Source organism: Perca fluviatilis, chromosome 16, assembly GCF_010015445.1.
Source record: "Perca fluviatilis chromosome 16, GENO_Pfluv_1.0, whole genome shotgun sequence".
Taxonomy (NCBI): Eukaryota; Metazoa; Chordata; class Actinopteri; order Perciformes; family Percidae; genus Perca; species Perca fluviatilis.
Genome location: NC_053127.1, coordinates 13,689,241 through 13,708,906, shown reverse-complemented (window position 1 = coordinate 13,708,906; position 19,666 = coordinate 13,689,241). Strand labels below are relative to the sequence as shown.

The following is a 19,666-nucleotide window of genomic DNA, read 5'->3' as shown; positions in this document are numbered from 1 at the left end:
AGTAAAGATAATTACCTCTTCTGAAGATCCCATCATGTTTTTTCAATCCTCCTTGTCCTCCTTGGCTATGTAGCAACTGTGTGGCGGAGGGGTGGGGGTGAAGCGCGTTCATGGAAGGCTTGTGTCGTGGATGCACCGACAGAATTGTCATTACTTAGAATTCCTCATGGGGGAGACAGAAACTACGCACTATAGCTTAAAGCTACATTGTGTCAGAATTCCTCCCATCTAGCGGTGAAATTGTATATGACAACCAACTGAATATTACTTTCTAGCTCCTCCCATTCCGAGTGCGTTTTAACTCCTATGGTGGCCATATTATTCCAAGAAGTACGACTTCGTCCGTGAGTGTTCCTTCCAGTGTAATAATAGTTTTACGTTATTTTGGAACCATTTCATTGCTAACATCAGCTATCAGGTTCCCAAACGTATGCAAGCTACTGTTAGTAAAGTATCAGTGCTATTGTTATTCTGTATATTGTACGATATTAATAGTGTAAGGCAATGTTTACAGCGTAGGAGAGAAGCAATGGAGGTTTGTGTTTTTAATATATTTCTCTGAGCAGTATGAACAATGTCAATAAAACCGAAATTAGATCTTAGTAGCTCCATCATTTACACGCAGCTGTTCTAGCTGTAGCTAGTCTGTGTTACTACTGCACATGACGTGAGTTGTCTGCCAGGGAAATCACGACACATATGATTAGGTTTATGTTACAAGGTAGACAATCCTTTAGCATCATTGACACGAGGAAAAGTATCCTAGACGTCGTTCTAGCGTTATGCACAACCATGCTATAGTTAGCCAAGCAACTATAAAACTTTGAATTTACACAAATAGGCAGAAATACCTTTTGAGAAGAAAGCAGGCAACCTTTTTAAAAAACCTTTAAAATCCTTGCTCCTTATGAGCTCTTTCCATCCTGGAAAAGCCACTTCAATATTAACTTTGCTCTTGTTGCTTTGCCTGTCGCGTTGATGTTTTAATTCTCTTTTTAACTTCCTTGGCAACTCCGTTACACTTCCTCCATCTTCAACAGGCTTTCAAATCTGCTGGCAGTGAGTTGCGAGTAATCTTCTCCCCCTCCCTGGCATTCGTCACAGTGCCACTGAGTGTAAAAGCGTGAAAGGCGGAGGTATGTCCCTCTTTGGGTAATGTATTTTAAAGATAGAGGTGCAACATGGCGGCCGTCATTCAAGTGAGTCGCTCGTATGTATTCTGAATGATTCAAAATGGCAAATTCTACGCTTACGAGAATACTTTGATTAGTTGGTGGAAGTAATTACACATGAATGAGCACTTATTTGTGAAAGAACAAAGTTTTTTTTGCTAAGAATCAACTCAAAAAATTACACAATGGAGCTTTAAATAACTAATATGAAACGCGGATAAATGGTAAAATGTCCAGCTTTTGCCACTCAAAGTGGTAGTAATACGAAGGCACAATCTACTGAAAAAAGACAAAGACCAAGCCTAAACATTGCCATTTACAGAACCACTTTGTGTGGGTGTAACATGTGTCAAGAATCCACCACAGCGACTGTGTTCTCTTGCTTCTTGTCTTTTAAATATGGATAGGGCACACTGAGGGGTACTTGAGACCTTATGAAAAGGCTGTGGGAGTATACTGGACAAAAAAGGTTGGCAACCACATACAGTATGACAATGCTGCACTCAATGTGCTGTATCTATGGTATCCTTTGTTTCCAGACATTTCAATCAACAGCATGTTGGCTTAATTGTCTTTGAGACTGTTCTTAAACTGTAAGCAGGGAAAGCAATACTGAAATTCCTCTCACTGGGTAACCACAGAGTTGCACAAACAAAATTAAAGCATTAAGTCCACCACTGTACTGTAAGTAAGAAATGAGCCACTACTGACCATTCACCTGCAGCACATGTGTCTGATAGAGGTCTTCATAGCCGTAGGCATGGCAACTGTAGTTCCCCATGTGGATGGTTGTCACCTTGGTGATGTATAGGGAGCCATCATCCCCAAAGTCCTGTAATACAGGAAATAGATGTAAGAGGAACATTAACTAAAGAAAGAACAGGCGGGGGTTGTGGTGAAAAAGCACAACATAGGAAGAAGAAGAGGATGAGGGAGGGAGGAAGAACTTGAGGAAAGAAGGGAGAGGAAGAACAGGAGGTGTAGGAGAGGGAATAGTGGTGAAGAATGGGGTGCAGGAAATAGCCACAGGGAGTGAGGGGGAAATGAAGGTAGCTTGATAGAATACATAAGGATGCTTGGAGAGAGCAGGGAGAGGAGAGATAAGGCAGTCAACAGCAGGGAGTGATGGGAAAAGACAAGAGAGAAAAAGAGTGATGTGAAAGGGAAGAGAGACCATGAATCAATGGTTTCCCTGTTGAGTTGAAGCAGGCATTTGGGAATTTGATCCTCCTCTCTCCCCTCATCACAGTGCCTCAGCCTGATAAATGGCAAGGGTTAAAAATATAAAGCCCATTAGGTTGATGAATGGAGCTGGTTGTTGTTGGTGCAGTATGCAGCAGTCATCAGGGGGTTCCAGCCACAGCTTAGGGCGGATTAAGGCATTAAATAGTTTGCTGTCCCACCAAGTGGCAGAGCAGATGCCCTGATGCAGCTCTGTAGTGACATGTAAACCACAAACGGCTGCTTTCGTTCTCAGGGCTTTAGAAATGAATGTGACCTGACAGAGGGTTGCTTTGTGACACGGAAATGTGAAATGACTTTGTTGTACTGTCAGATAGATGGGGGAGTTTAGGCAGCCTTTAAAGTTCCAAATTTACAATTAAGGTGAGAGATACAACTACACCAGTGAGAGCAATAAAACTGAATGGGCCATTTGGGTTAAAAAGTATAACTTTAATATATCTGGCAGGTTATGCCAAATATCTTTTAGTTTAAATTTCTAAGTTTCAGTTGTGGTTCCTGTGAGAAAAGGGGCATCGAGTAGGGCTGCCTCCTGAAAAGCAATTATTCGATCAATCAATCGAGGTACCCCTGAATCCAACTTCCTATTGTGAGCTGAATCACTAGACTTTGTTGTTAACTAAATTAAACTCTATGTTAAAATGTCTCGGACTGTCTCTCTGCTCACTCGCTTGAGTTGAATTGTGGAGTTGTCGTTGCCTACGAAATTGTAAGTTATTAAGCTTTTGGTAGCTAAGATGTCTAGGAATAGTAGTAGCTAATGTTGCAAGAGGTTTGTGTGTGGCCCTGTTATCATTTTAGATTGAATTGTAGTAGGACTCAACTGACCCAACTTAATGATACTAGAGACTAGCGATTCATGAGTCAATTTAAAGACTCTGGTGAAAGACTGAAAAACTCTGAGTAAATCACGACTCAAACATGTTTACTAACAATAGGTGTAACACTAACGTTAATTAGAAATAGAGTTTGCTAACGCCAACAAACGGCCGCGGCCCCAGCCACAAAGAGTCCACATATGCTTTGGACCTTCAGCAGCAGCTGCAGCAACTCAAACCCAGCCAGACCGGGGCTGCTGCTGCCCGTTCTCCTCCTTCGCCAGGAGCTAGCTAGTAATATTGGCGTAAAAATGAAAACCGGAAATGACGAACGCATCACGTTGTTCTGGCTTCTCCAACCGATAGTAATGGCGGCGTGTTTGAAATACGATCTCTTATTTTTACGAAAATTGTTCACTGAAACGTGTTTCTGAAAACATTTTAAGCTAGAAATAAGCCATACAGTTGCTGAACCTGTCTTCATTTCAGATCAACAAAAGTCAGTTAAAAAGATTTCCGTCAGATTCTGAGAGACGTTCGTCACTCATCCCGCTCGTTATTTTCTGGTTAGCACTCCACCAATCAGATTGGTGGAGTGAATCCAAATGCCCGCCCTCTGACCCAGCATAAACATGGCTTTTGTTTGAATAGAATAAGTTTAATTTAAATATCTGATATTTGCCTGATCAGCATGTCTTGTCTTTATAACATTTCGGCAAATTAGCTATGTTGCATAATTTAAGAACAATAATTAATATAAAGCCTACCAAAACCATATCAAAAAAGTTTCTCTTTGAAAAATGATTGCTCTTTTTTACCCAAAATACACACTATTGATTGATGATAACAATCATCCATACTGGGAGTTTACAAAGAGGGATGGAAGGCAGCAGTGAAACTATAGCATCACTCTAGCCTTTCAAAGTAAATTAAAACAAGCATTACTGTAGGATAACTACAGTCCATTCCAACTAAATAGACTGAACTCATATTTGTAGATGCATTGGCACTGGCATTACAACTGGAGTTGGTCCACGAGCATTAGACTATGGCTGCCTGCTTGGTTAGGATGGGTAAAATGCAGACAAATTATATAGGACGATGGCCTGTGGCTACATTAAATTTAATAAAATTCAAGTCACTCATAGAAGTTTTGCATTTCAGATGCAGCACTCTCCAATGGGGACGCAATAAACATCAGCTTGCAAATGAAGAGCCACATTCAGTTTATGTTTACCAAGTGATAGCAATGTACATGCAAATAAAAGTAGCTTTGTGGTAATTGTTTTTAATAAAAGAAAAATACATTATTCATTTTATTTCTGAAGAATTAGTTTCCAATCTCACTTTTGTCTTTTTGCTTTCATGCAATCAAATGTGAAACAGGTCTAAACTCAATATACACAGTGCAGTTACTTTTTGGAGAACACAGCTCTACTGAAAATGTAAAATACCTATTTTTGATTTAGAGTAAAAAAAAAAGAAAGAAAAACAATACAGTGGATAGGAAGGTGGGCAGAGAGACCGACGGAGAACAAAGACCTGAAAGAGACAGAGAGCAGACAAATGACACTGATTGTAATGGAAGCTCAGCTCTCCGGTTTTTCGAGGGTTATATGCCAGAATGCAAAAAGATGTCCATCACTGTTGAATTACACTTCTGAAGACAAGCCTGTTTGCTTCAACACAATTCAACAGAGGAAAATTGTGGGCTGAAAGGACTTTGACAGGAAAGTAAGAAAAGCTCATAAAGAAAAACAAAACATTTCTCCTTCACTGTTTTTTGTCATTTCTTTCTGTCACCCTCTTCCTTCTCTTATTGCGCTAAGCTTTTACTATTCTAACAGATGAGTTTTCAAAGATTCGTCATATTAATGTAGTGTAGTAGTGTATGTGAGTGAGAACGCTGTCAACTGTATAATTTGCTGTCTGGTCAACTTCTCTGTTAAGTTCATATATATATATATATATATATATATATATATATATATATATATATCATTCATGTGCTATAGATCCAGTGCTTCATATTAACATGACATATGCTTCATGACAAATTATTAATGTACTGTATATATGGAATGCACATTAACACCTTTCTAAAATTAAACTTCCTTCCTTCATCCATATGAAATACAGATCCAAGCACCCCCTTGGATGTTTAACTTTTCCCCTTCACAGAGTTTGGGTAATTTATTTGGATGTCTACATTCTCATTAGTTAATGGCTTATTTATCTTTATTTAGCCAGAAAGTCTATTAAAATACAATATCCTTTGTACAAGAGAAAGCTGGCTAAATTGACCAACTGGCCACAAAAACTTGACATATTCCTTTAAATATGTTTTTCCTCTTGCACACATAAAAGTACTGAGGTTATCTCTCTCATTTAATTTAGGGATTTTTGTTTATTTTTTGATTTAGAAAGTCAAACACAGATGGGGCTCCTCTCTCCCTCCTCCACACAAATCACTGTGCTCTGTAAAAATTCATTATGCACGGTCAAGGGCCTCAAGGACCTCTGTTGCCATCACCTCAGCTCCAGTCTCCACCTTAACACTTGACATTGTTTATCGGCTCATCATCACAGCAGACCAACAAGGCCGCTCATTAACATGCAATTAGTGAATTGTGATGTGGTGGTGAGTAAAGCAACGCCAGCGCTGTGCTGTCACCTGTGCAGATGTGTCTAAACAGGAGCATGGCCACATAGTTCATTAAGCACTGAGCAAGCTATAATTCTATTGTTTCATGGAGAGAGCCGGGGAGTAAAACTGTTCTTTTTTTGTCTGATTTCCTTCTTTGAATTTAGATTTTTTTTTGTTCTCTTGTTACTATTTTCCTTCTTCATGGTTTCTGTGCAGCACATTTTTTTATCTGCCCAAGTCCATGAAGAATCGTGCGGACATCTGTGTGGACGTCCATGTGCAGCCCAAAATTTTTTATTTTCAATCGCACAGACTGCGTGTGTGCTAGAAGAGCAAACTGGCCACGGGCGCTTCTTTGGTGCACTTTATGTTCAACTGTGTTCCCTGTCGAATTCTGTAGCCATCGCCATCAACTCCAGTCCCACCATCATCACAACAGTGACAAACTACAGCATCAACCAAGATAAAGAAAACAACAATATGCACTCACGTTAATATCCTCCAGGTCCAAGAAGTTAAGTATGATGCCGTTCCTCTTCCAGATGATTGGTGGGCGCAGCGTACCCTGGATGGCACAGGTAAGGACGGCACTGAGGCCCACTGTTACCGTGGAGACACTGATCCACTGGTCCTCTGCCAGGCTCAACTGGACAACCTCTGTTAGAATAGTAAAGAGTATGAAGGATAGTGAATGTTGGAGAGAGAAAAATGGATGACAGAGAGGCAAAAAAGAGAGGATAGTAAGAAGAAAAGATTTTGAAAAATTTGAAGATGTAAAAAAGAAGGAGAAAAAAAGGAAGCAGAGAAAATCACAAATCAGAACGAGTGTGCTGATGTAGTGGAACTGTAGCCAAGCTGCAAGCATCCATCTCATTACTAGTGGACCAGGGAGGATAAACAGCTGTCCGGGAGTGAAGGATATTCAGTATGAAAAAAGACCACGTGTCAGAGGACTCAGGCTAGCCAAATATCATTCTTCTCATTAAGGGAAATTTATGTTCATTGAAATGGCCATCCAATTCAATTCACCTTTACGGCAAATTAAGAATTATTTTTCACTGGTTCCCCTTGGAGACATAAATAGTGACTGTCGCCAAGCTGTGTGGCCGGGCACAAAATCTACAGTCACGGTTACAGTCTGGAAACTTTGTCAGCTGCTGAACATTTATTATTGTGAGTTTTAAGTAGACATAAAACTGTTTGAAAAGTTTTGCAAACTGGATTATGCAAGATATACAGTATGTGCAATCTATTCTAACAGTTAAATCTTTTCTCATGACCTTGCATTGCATTACAACACCAACTAATTCTTTGTCTTCTTCTCATTTTTCCTTTCATTTTCTCTGTACACTCTATGCCAAAAAAGGTGACAAAATATGTTCAATAGTTTTTGTCTTAATTTAGTAAAAAAAACTAATTGGTACAGTATACAATTGGGAAAGGAGCATACATATGCTGATGACAGTGAGATATTATATGAATGTGGAGTTCAGGTACGCCAACACTGACATTACATATGTCAGTGTGTGACCCTGGGGCAATATTGGCTGGGGACAGGATATACTTGGCTCAATAAATAAAGAGACACAGTCACCTGATAGAAATCTAAATGGAGCCATCCAAGTAAACAGGGCATTTACTGGACTGATACTATAAACTGCCCTTGCTGCATGACTTTTCAGTACATTTAGAGAAGAAAAAGAGAATGTACTGATCATTATGGTTTTTCAAAAGAATGTAGTCATTCCATTCTAAATAAAATTAGCTTCTACTCAACAATATAAAATCTGCATGGAGTATGGTCATTGTGATGGAATCATTTTACTGATGTGGTTTCAGATGTTGTAAAGAAATATAGCATAATTATACCACATTTCCTGCGCTTTAAACTCAATCAGCTTATTAGGGTGCTCCTGCTATTTTCTGAAATCAATCGTTTTTCCAAAAACTAATCATCTTGTTACCATCTGACTTAAAAACTGTCCTTCCACAGCGTGGGTTGTTTATTACTTTTAGCTCCTATGATTAACAAAGCAGTGGACAATGAGCTGCTCTTACAGTAGATCACAAATTAAGTTGCAGAGTTGTTTCAGAATAAACTACACTAAATTTACATTAATCTACCCTGGTGGTGTTTGTGCTGAAAACATTTGACAACTCTATCAAATCTAACCTATAATGACACAAGATCTATAAGTACAAATAAAATCTAAACATAAAGATTGGCCTTGAAGAGTTGACGACTGAAAGGCAGTGATAAAGCCAGTATCACAACAAGGTTTCATTTCAACACCCACATACAGTAGAAAACTATTTCACTGTCCTTTGAAATGTTTGTGAGGAACTTCCTGTCCAGATCCGGACTTTGACAAACGCTGTTGTGAAAGACCCCTTGCTATTAGCTGTCTGTTTCACATAGCTCTCCAGGTGATAGATATATCCGGGTTGACAGCTCGGTCTGTCAGTGATATTTCAGAATGCCTTGGGTACAGTACACTGCCAGGTCCAACAAAGTTATAATTCAGCAGAGCAGTAATTTGGGTGGCAGAACAGGCTTTGAGTGCCATGTTGACAGATGAGGGATGAAGCACATTGATCTGACATGGCTTGGAGGGGTGGTTCCAGGGTGGTACTGTGCATTGCGACTAGACCACATCTCACGTTAAATTGAATAATACAGTACAATGGAAGCAAGACGTCAGGTTTGCTATGTATTTCTGCAGCAGTTCACTGTTCAGATGGACATCTAGTATGACTTAATATTGATTCTTTTTAGGTATAAAAGTAGGTATACAGCTTTAAAGGTTTGCTGGCGAGAACTGTCTTCAAATTTCAGTCAAAGCAGAAGTAGAAACAGAAGCTAATTAATAGATTTTGGCAGATAAAACACTGACTACTGTGAAGGATGGTGGTGCTTTTAACAGCTACAGCAAATAAGCAAGTGTTAAAGTTGGGATGTTTATCTTGAGCAAAAATATTGTTTTTTTTATTTATCTAAAACCTTTATTTTACTACATTGACAACAGTGAAAAGATTACATCAGCTCAAAGCCCCCAATGCAGGGCTGTAACACTGCTGTACATACCAAATTTAAATAGGAAATGTTCCATCAATTCAAAATGGGCAGCTGTGTTTAAATATTTTCTGCAACAGTCTGCCAACCATTCACATGAGGTCAGTCTAAACTTTTTGCTGATGTATTAGTCCTCACTTTTAAAGCTTGGCAGAAAGGCCATAGTTATAATAAAAAAACAACCTTCATGAAAGATGGACTAGTACTGAAATGAATACTGACACCATGAAATTAATCTTGATGCCATCCAAACGTAACCCACTGAGGTACGAGACCAAGAAAAGAGAGAAAAATGTGATGAAAAATAAGCTTGTTATATTAGTTAGAAAATGTGTTGATTGCTGTTCATGGTCACTTTTCTTGGTCTATGTCATTAAGGGATGTTTCAAATGTTAAGACTTCCAGTTGTATAATTCAGAGGGCTCTAGAGTGCGACAAATTTGGTCGCAAAATTTGTAAGGGTGCGACAAAAATTTTTTTGTTCTCCTTTGACAGAACTAACACTCATGGTTGGATCTGTAGGCCTACACTGCTCTGTGCTGTGTGATTGAAATTGCCTGTGTTGTTTATATCGATATGGTTTAATGTTGCGTTACATGACCCATTTCTTCTGTAAAGTCGGGCCTGTGATTTGATCTCTCCTCCGCTCAGCCCTGCCCCCATTCACTCACACATGGCTCCCCTGCAACATGAGAGACACAGCGCCGGTCCACTGCTGACATTTGTCTACAGTTTTAATTGTTATTAACACAGCTGTATATTGTTAATATTTACAATTTTACTGTTTTATATACAGTATAATTGTGCTTCAAATAAAAAAAAAGTATTTACCTACACCTTAAGGAAAAATTTGGGTGCACCTAAATTTTGTGCTGGTGCACCTAAATAAAAAAGGTTTAATAAGGTTTAGGAGGCTTTAATGAGGCTTAGTTTTAAGTTCACAGACAGAGCAGACTATTCAACACTCCTTTTAAAAAGAGGCAACAATGTTTTCTCGTTTTTTTTTTTTTTTAGGTTGTAGGAATTTTAAGTCAGATGTGCACTCCCATGCCTGTAACCTTTTAAGGTATTCTTTTTAGATTTGGGTTTTAGAATCTTAATAATTTTAAGACCGTGTTTGCAAATGTGTTTTTATTTATTAAGTCTAATTTTATTGTGACACGTCTGCAGCAATCCTGTTGGTGCAGGAGAATTTTCTTTTACAATGAGCCTAACTTTTCAAATGCATCAGAGTTGAATCTTGTCTTAACAAGCCAAAGAAGAACATTGCCTACATAAAATACTGATCAAAATTGGCAAAGTCAGGCAGTCATCACTGAATGAATAAAGACGACTATGAATCTGACCAAGCATTCAGATTTTGTTACTTAGTACTATAAACACATTTTAGGCGGTTCTCAAAAAGTAGCAACAACCACAAAGATTACTTCCAGTTCATGTGAGAGCAACTCTAAATATGTTCAAACATCCTCCCATGTTCTGTGCCATTCTCAGATGACCCAGACTAATTGCATATCCACAGGCAGGGCGTGCTCTGCTCTGGCTGGCTGGGGAAGGTTGTCATGACATTATCTAGTTAATGATTCCTACAGTTCCCCCCCCTTTCCCAAAATAGCTCCAATGTGTAAGTTAGTAATTGACTTTCAGGGGAATTCAGGAGCTCCAATGATCGATCAGCCCTGCTAAGTGAGCTATGGGCGGGCTGACAGGGCCAACACGGAGGTTTCTGTATCCAGCTCTGAAGGGATTTACAGTACAGTGTGAGTAAAGAGAGGAAGAGAGATGAAGAAAGAGAAATGAAATTAATCTTGATGCCATCCAAACGTAACCCACTGAGGTACGAGACCAAGAAAAGAGAGAAAAATGTGATGAAAAATAAGCTTGTTATATTAGTTAGAAAATGTGTTGATTGCTGTTCATGGTCACTTTTCTTGGTCTATGTCATTAAGGGATGTTTCAAATGTTAAGATTTTCCAGTTGTATAATTCAGAGGGCTCTAGAGTGCGACAAATTTGGTCTCAAAATTTGTAAGGGTGCGACAAAAAAATGTTTTGTTCTCCTTTGACAGAACTAACACTCATGGTTGGATCTGTAGGCCTACACTGCTCTGTGCTGTGTGATTGAAATTGCCTGTGTGTGAAAAGAGAGGGAGCAAGGTAAATATTGGTAGAAGGATATGAAGACAGAGAAAAAAAGTTATATAAAAAAAGTACTTCATAAAGTAAAGTAAAATAGGATGAATAAAACCAGTGCATGCAAGGAGAAAAGAAAGACAAAAAGGGAAAAGAGGAACACAACATCAGATGGAGGAAAAAAAGAGAGCAAATTAGCAGACGAAAGAAAGAAAGACATGCCGAAAGATGGACGAGAAGACACAGGGGCATAAGAGAAGGAGTAAAAATGTGTGTGCATGTGGGACAGGAAGAGAGACAAAATTGATGCAGAGCACGTAGAAGATCTCCCAGGGAATAACTAAAGCCTGGTTCACACGGGACGATTTTAAAATTGTCGGCCGATTTTCCAATCCTGAGAGACCCCACACGGCGATAAAAAATCACGGGTCTAACAGTTTTGATTGTACAGTGTGTGGTGCGCAGCACACGGCAAAATCAACACATCACACACGAACCAATTTGACTGCCGAGCATTCCCAGGTCAGACGGGAAATCTCGCAAAATCCCTCGAGATCAAACGCGACTTCAGAGTAAACAATCATGGCGGATGCAGTGGCGATAGTTTGTAGTTTGTTTTTAACCGAAAAAAAAAACGTTACCAAAAGAAAAGGCGATGGTCAAAGAAGTGGAGACAACGCGAGCATGGACTATACTCAGCTACATCATGATATGGAGGTGAGTTGTTGTTTTTTCTCATAGAAATGTCGTTACGTACTACACAGATTAATTACCGTTGAAATACACGTTCATATATTCGTTTCCATGTACTCTGGTGGACTGCAGTTGTGGATGTAGTTATGCCCATCGACTTTATTGTATGCCACAGTCCACAGGCTGCGTGCTCGTTTGTCCCCGGGGGACACCACACACGAGGAGAAATCAGGCCAAAAAAATCCAACATGTTGGATATCCCCGATTTGAGATCGGAGCGGTCCCGACGTCCTTCCGAGCAGACGAGAGCAGTCTTAACACACCACACACGGCAGGAATATCTGATCAGATTATTTTACGATAATCAGAGCATCCATAAGATTGTCGGGAGGGGTGAATCGGGGCTAAAATCGGCCTAATTATCCTGCCGTCTGAACCAGGCTTATTATGCGGTGAGCTCAGGACTGCAGCTAAGAGAGTTGTCCCTTTCCACTTTCATGAGACCAGCCCCTCGCGAGCTGGAGTAAGACATCAAGCCACAAAGCAGAGGAGCAGAACACCATGACTTTTTTTTTAGAGGGTAGGACAGATAACATCCTGACTGTAGACTAGAAGAGAGAAAGAAATATGTAGGAAGAAGAGGGGCAGAGAGTGAGGAGGAGCTAGAGAGAGAAATACAGATGGAAAGAGAGGAGTAGTGAGGGGCAGAGAGCGAGGACGAGCATCAAGCATCGAGAATGCTTGATTGAGGAATGGTAAAACTGAAAATCATTTACTCTTTTGATTGAATCTCCCTGTATGGGTTCTTCGCAAACTTTAAGATAATATCCGATATGACACATAGAAATTGTGATGCAAATTGAAATGAAAAATGAAAGTGCCTTTACATTTTACCAGAAATACAGGAAAGGTGTGCAACTGGTTATGACGAGCTTTGGGAGAAAAATACTTGTTAACATTTGATAGAATATGATTGCTAGTCAACAAATTTGCAATTCATGACTTATGTATTTTTTAACAACTGAAACCCACAATTTAATAAAAATCGGAACCATATAAAATTGTTAAAGACGCTCTTCTTTGTGCCTGTAGTCTATGTAGAGTATGATTTCAGACAGAACATGAGGATTTCATGGAGCCAAGGCCTGCAGATTTTGCATCCCCTTTTTAGTGTTTCAAAAGTTAATGTTTGCCACTAATTGGAGCTACTTATATTAGGGATGCACCGATCCGATACTGATATTGGGCCATACAGAACTTAACAGCTGGATTGGCTATGGTGACAATATAGTGACAATCTATTTTATTCAATTCTGTTTATGTATTTTTTTTTTCACCCCCACCTCCTTCTGCACACACGCGAAGAAAAAAAAAAAACACACAGACGAGCATAGCATGCACCTTAACTTACCAGTAGCCTGCAGCTGCATGGTTCAAGACACCATGGCTACTGTCGGAGATGACGGATAAACAGCATGACTAGGGATTTCCACCTGCTTCCCTAAAGTCACTGGCGTGGCAACATTTTGCCTTCCCCATGAGTTATGTAACGTTAGGGCTAAACCAGTGTTTCTCAACGGGGGCGGTACCGCCCCCAAGGGGGCGTTCAGAAGATGATGGGGGGCGTTAGAAGCAATATTTTGGAAAGGGGGGCGTTGAGGTGCCCTTGGGGGGCGTTTGTTTGAAAGCTAGTTTAAACCAAAGATTCACAATAACAATACATGTTTACACTTAAACTACTTGCAAAAAACAGTTTTCTGCAACATTAAAAACCTGCCAGTTCACGGCACTGCAACTGGACGAGACGGTGGATCATTGTTCGGCGCAGCTCCGTGCTGCCTTCATGGAAACGGGAAGTCAGAGCATCGTCTTAAATGAGCTCCGTATTTCAGCGTGAAGCTGCGTTCAGAAAAAATAGCAATCGCCGCAGGGTGGTGCGACGTCCTGATGTATTCTTTAATCCCCCCAATGTAGCACAAGTAGACTTTATATTTCACAGTAACAGTTTTTCGTCAGATCTTTTATAGAACCCAACGTTTCCTACTGTACCTGAAGGCAGCTTAATTTCACGAAGAAAAAGAGAAAAGAGACGAGCGAGAGATTTTTTTTTTTTTTTTTACGAGCGAGAGATATCGACTGTGCTTTGTTGTTTGGCAAACATTTAGCTGTCCCCCAAACTCCCGGGCAATTCAGGGCTTGTGTTTGCTGTTTTAAAACTTTCTTGTTGAAGCGATAGAGGAAGAGATGTCGCTGTTTACTGTACGGGACTCCACCTCCTCAAAACGCAGCGCGATGTGGGGTTGCGCTTCTCCAAACGTTTTTTTCTGCTATTTACTCGCAAGACAGGCGATAGCAAACCTAGACTTTCAAACCTAGACTCTTCAAACCTAGACTCTTCAAACCTAGACTCTTCAAACCTAGACTCTTCAATCCTAGACTCTTCAATCCTAGACTCTTCTAACCTAGACTCTTCTAACTTATACTCTTCTAAGCATCAACAAAGGGCTCTCACTAACTTTCAAAGGTTGTAAACTTATTTCCATTCGGCAGTAGGTGTCGTTCTTCAAGTCGTTTGTCATCACCAAAATGAAAACCTTGTTTCTGTGTGTGTGTGTGTGTGTGTGTGTGTGTGTGTGTGTGTGTGTGTGTGTGTGTGTGTGTGTGTGTGTGTGTGTGTGTGTAATCCTGCTTTTACCCCATGATAAGTGCAAGCTTGTTTTCCGTTGGAACAATTTAAATGAAAAATAGATTTGAATGTTAAATTGCTAGCTGTTTCTGATTGGCTACTGTTAGTGTTTGTAATAATAATAATAATAATAATAATAATAATACATTTTATTTAAAGCGCCTTTCATGACACCCAAGGTCACTTCACAACCAAAAAAGGACATTCAAATTATAGTCATCTTATAAAGGTGCTGAGGTTCACACCATGCAGCAGGCCTTTTGATAATACCTAATTATAGTTTGAATGTTACATATCTAGTAGTTCTGATTGGCTGCTGTTATTTAATTTGAATGTCAAATGGTTGCATTTAAAAAAAAAACTGTAAATATTTCTATTCACATGGCTTTTTTGATACCTGGGAAAACTAATACATGTGTTGTTTGTCATTCAATGATTTGATTTATTGATTATTTTTAATAACAATAGTAACGACAATAATAGGCCTATATTAGGGCGTAATCATTAATATCCAGGGCAATTAGCCTACATAATATTTGATGGGGGTGTAGGGACCTGGATAATGGATAGGGGCGCTGGCACAAAAAAGGTTGAGAACCACTGGGCTAAACAAACAAAAGCTCCAACTGGAGTTTGCGGTGCTTTCAGGCGACGCTCGTAAACTGATGCTGCATTCAGGTGCTTCACGTAATGATGGTGTCTTACACATAAAAGAATGATCCCAGTCACTTCCACACAGTGAGTCATACAGCTTATTAATTAAACAATAGTATTGGATCGGTACTCATAATTGGTCGATGCAACAATGTTTCATCAGCATTTTAGTGACTACATATCAACATGCAACAGGTTCTACAGGAAGACTTGGACATATTGTCAATTAGTGAAAGCAGTGGAAATGCAAAATACACACGTTTACAAGAGAAATGCCACCAAAGCAGTGAATGCTTGTCAACTTCCACCTTCTTGTCTGGATTAGTCTGTAAATTCATCAGAATGCTAGATGAGTGATTCAGCCCAACTGATGCTTCTTACTACAACTGAAAGGACGCACACACCCAAACATGTACGCACAGATATACATACAGAAAGAGCCACACACATACATCCCACATTACAAAACAACAGTGCTCTCTCTCTCCTTTTGTTTCTTGTTCTCTCTCTCTCTCATTGTATGTAGAGGGGTTGTGTGTCACTCACACGACAAGCACATTCTCCTCCCTTCATGTGTCATGTATGCAAATATATGCACGGCACACTTGATTATTCATATTTGACCCTCATGAAAAACAATGTCCTCATTTGGTTTTGTTTGGTAAATTAAGATTCAGGCATTAATCATTAAGTTCATCACTGAGTGAAAAGCATCTGCTACAGTAAATGGCCTTCATTTGCTAGCCTGGCAAACTACTTAGCAATTGAGACTTGTAGGATTCAGAGTAGTCTATATCCTTGACGTTCCACTTCTGGGATTGCTCCGTTGCTGCCGGAAAATCCGCAGGATTTCACTCATTTAGGCCGGATATCTGCTGCCTTGGACTTCCTTTGTGTTGGCATTTTAAACTCAGGTCGAGGACTATGGTTAACATTTTCTCAGATCTCTGCAGAGTAAATCCAGAAAGCTAGCTAGAGTATCTGTCCAATCAGAGTTGCATGACTAAAACAACTTTTAAACTTACACATTCAATCAAAACAAGTTCCTTCGGAGCCTATTTTGCAGCGGCACCGTGGCTTTTCTCCGATGCTTAGCACCGCCCAAGACGATTGTGATTGGTTTAAAGAAATGGCAATAAACGAGAGCACGTTTTCCTCCCATCCCCGTATGCTGTGTGGACTAGACAGACTCCCCTCCAGCACGCTTTGGAGGAGGGTCTGGCAAAGCGAGACTAGATTCAGAGTAACCTCATGCTGGTGTCATGCTTGCACTTGGGTTAGCCCTCAACTAAAGGCACGTTTTAACAGGCAGCAAAATGGATTTTCTCATTGTTGCTATGCAACCACCAAAAAGTCATAACAACAGGCAATCTTAGACCACCAGGCAATGTAGCACAAAATAGTACTGTGTGTCAGGCTGTGGTTAAACACAGGTTCCTCACCACAGAGTGCACTTCCAATCACAGGGACACATGCTGGCTCCTGTCATCACCTTTCTCTGTGTTGTAACATCAGGAAAAGTGCTTGGAAGCCAAAAGCAATAAATGCAACAAGGTAGTATACAGTGAAACATGGTGATGCTTAAAGAATGTAGGTTGTGTTTGTGCACTAAAGGTGTGCTTATATATGTGCACCAATGTATCTTTGACATGTGCACAACATAAAGAAAAATAAAGCAGGTATACATGTGCATACATAATGGAAAACCTTGTCCAACATGTCCAACAAAAAAAATTTGGTTATTTATGAATGCATCATGGTACATGTCTTTTGTGTAGAGAAGGCCGAGGGAGTTAGCCTCGTGAGACCGTCCTGATCTCTCGAGCTCCAGTTTCTACTCGCAGATCAGTCTGGCATCTTGAGATAGAGAAAATTTGGAGCCATTCGCCAAACGACCGACCAATCAGCGTTGGTTTTGAGGCGGGTTTAGGTGTGACGCAACGAGAAGCGACTATTAGTCTAAACAACATGGCAGCTATCACGGATGAGATGAGTGTAGCTATCGCGCAAGTTTAGAAAGTATTCCTTCACTGAAAGAGGAGCAAAAAACGGCACTGGAGGCTTTTCTTTGAGGAAAAGATGTTTTTGCTCTTCTCCCGACTGGTTTCGGCAAGAGTTTGATCTGATTGGTTGAGTTGGCCCATCTATCACCAACATAGGTGGTGATAGACAGATGGTTTATCCAATCAGCTAAGCAGTATTTTTGCCCCTTCCCAAAAGTTCTCCAACAGAAAGTTCCCAGATGGATATGCCGAGCAAATGCAAAGCAATCCATCTGGTGGAGTAAGGTTATGAGGGAGTAGGTAATATGTATAAAATCTTATGGTAAACTGACTGCACTTATACGGTATGGTGCTTTTAATGGACAAAGTGCTTTACAATTTGCAACTTTCTCACACACACACACACACACACACACACACACACACACACACACACACACACACACACACACACACACACACACACACACACACACACACACACACACACACTTCATCACATTGAGCAAAAATCCTCAAAATCCAATAATACCATTAGGCAGTCCAGTTTACTGATTTGCAACATTGTTCATATTGGTCTAATACAATCACATATATTAAAAGGTTAGCAACCTCAAAAGTAAAACAAAATCTTTGCCGTTCTGCTCAGAAAGAGGCCAACTCAATCTAAAGATGCTCTGTTTACACATTGTTTTACTGATTTATGCTGAGAATGTAATCTCTTTGAAATGGTAGAAACTACTGCATGTCTTACTACACGACTGCTTGTGATAATGTCCTCTGTGAACACACTGACACTGGTGAGTTTGTAAAGTACATGTAGGGAGTCAGGACTCCCACTGGGAGCTCACAGTTAGTACAAATGATCTTGGTGTGTCACTGTGCATTCAGTAAGAGGACTGCTCTCTGCAGGTGGGCTGCAGCTATTAGGAAATATATCATCCATGTTTCAAACACACTGACATGTTAAACATATTCATATTCATATATATATACTGTATAGAACAATATTTATGGTGTCTTGTTGTCTTCTGTCTGTAAAGTTTAATCTTTACTGCTATGCTGTTTCCTGTTGCTCTGGTTTGAAAATATCTTGCAAAAGGTTAGAAATTAGCAGGCTGTGTAACACTGACATATTTACAGTAAATGTTAAAAACATGTGCATTGTCCTAAATAAATAAATTAAATACAATGTTATGTTGTATATCATACTGTATACGCACACCCATTTTCTAAGTAAATCAATAACTATGTACTCTCGGGCAGTTATTTCTATGCATACACTGTATATCACATTACATATTTTATTTACTGTCTCTCACACACACACACACACACACAAAAACACAACGCACACACATACACACACACAAAAACACAACGCACACACACACACACACACACACACACACACACAAACTTGAGCTGTCTGCTCTCTCTTTGACAGTGCAGGGGTGGTGATTATTCATGGGAGGGAGATGGGGATGAGCAATCAGCGGCCAGCTCATTAATCACACTGGATGCAGACCCTTAATCTCCTCCACAGGTACAGATGAATCCTCTGCTGCCGCTCCTCATTGCTTCTCAAACTTCGCTCCTTCTCTCTTTCACCCACCGTATCATTTTCTCTTTGATGCTTTGTTTGCATCCTTGGCTATTTCTCTCTGTGTTTGTCCTTCACAGAGTCTCTCACCATCTTTTCTTTATTTCTGTGACTCAATGACTGCCTATAAAGTCTTTTTTTGTCTCACACTTTCCTTTTCTTTCTGGTTTTAATCTGCCTCTCTCTCTTCCCTGTCATGCTACTTAAAGTGCCTCCTTGCGTGGCTGCCTCTCAACTTGCCAGCAAAGCCGCAATGGTGCTTTTTCTCCAGTAGGGCCCCTTAACTAGGCAGTGAACAAGACTTGTTAGGATCACAAAAAGAAGCCAAAGAGTGAGCCAGTGGAGGAAGTGTATAGTAGGAGTGTGTGCAGAAAGGAGTATTTTAAAAAGTGTTCCATGCTGTATTAATCAGCCAGGAGCACCAGTTTGGCAGGAGATCTGGCTCTGCTTGCTCTCCTTCTGCTGCCGAAAAAGCATTTATAAAATAAGGTTGAGAATACTTCCCTTCACAGCAGCTAGATGCATATTTTTGAAACAATGGGTGAATTGTTTTGGTTAAAAGTTGGTTAGAAGCACTGCTGTTCTACCACTAAATAAAAATAACTGTGATTGCATGATAATATAAAAAAATTGCCACCTCATTTTATGAAAAACAACTTCAAACATTTCCCAAAACAGAACCCACAAGGACCCACAAGGACCCCCAACAGCTACATTATATTATACTTTTCTTTAAGATATATATAAGATACTTCAGCACACTGATGTGAGAGTCACTAGTGGAGTTAATGCTTACAAAAAAAACATTAAAGGGTTATATTATACTCCTGTTAAGATATACATATATATTTTATATAATAAGATACTTCTCCAGCACACTGATGTGAGAGCTACTAGTGGAGTTAATACTTATAAAAAAACCCACTAAAACTTCTGTTGTCAA

General features: G+C 39.9%; 1 protein-coding gene across 3 annotated transcripts in view; it reads right to left on the bottom strand.

The window, feature by feature from the left end:
• Nucleotides 1–19,666, bottom strand: part of fstl4 (follistatin-like 4) — a 243,672-nt gene that overhangs the window by 33,843 nt on the left and 190,163 nt on the right. For all 3 annotated transcript variants that reach the window (XM_039778070.1, XM_039778072.1, XM_039778071.1), the window contains exons 7-8: nucleotides 6,370–6,536; nucleotides 1,884–2,004 (exon numbers count right to left, since the gene is read on the bottom strand). In XM_039778070.1, coding sequence (XP_039634004.1) covers nucleotides 1,884–2,004; nucleotides 6,370–6,536 — 288 coding nt within the window. The remainder of the gene's footprint in view (nucleotides 1–1,883; nucleotides 2,005–6,369; nucleotides 6,537–19,666) is intronic.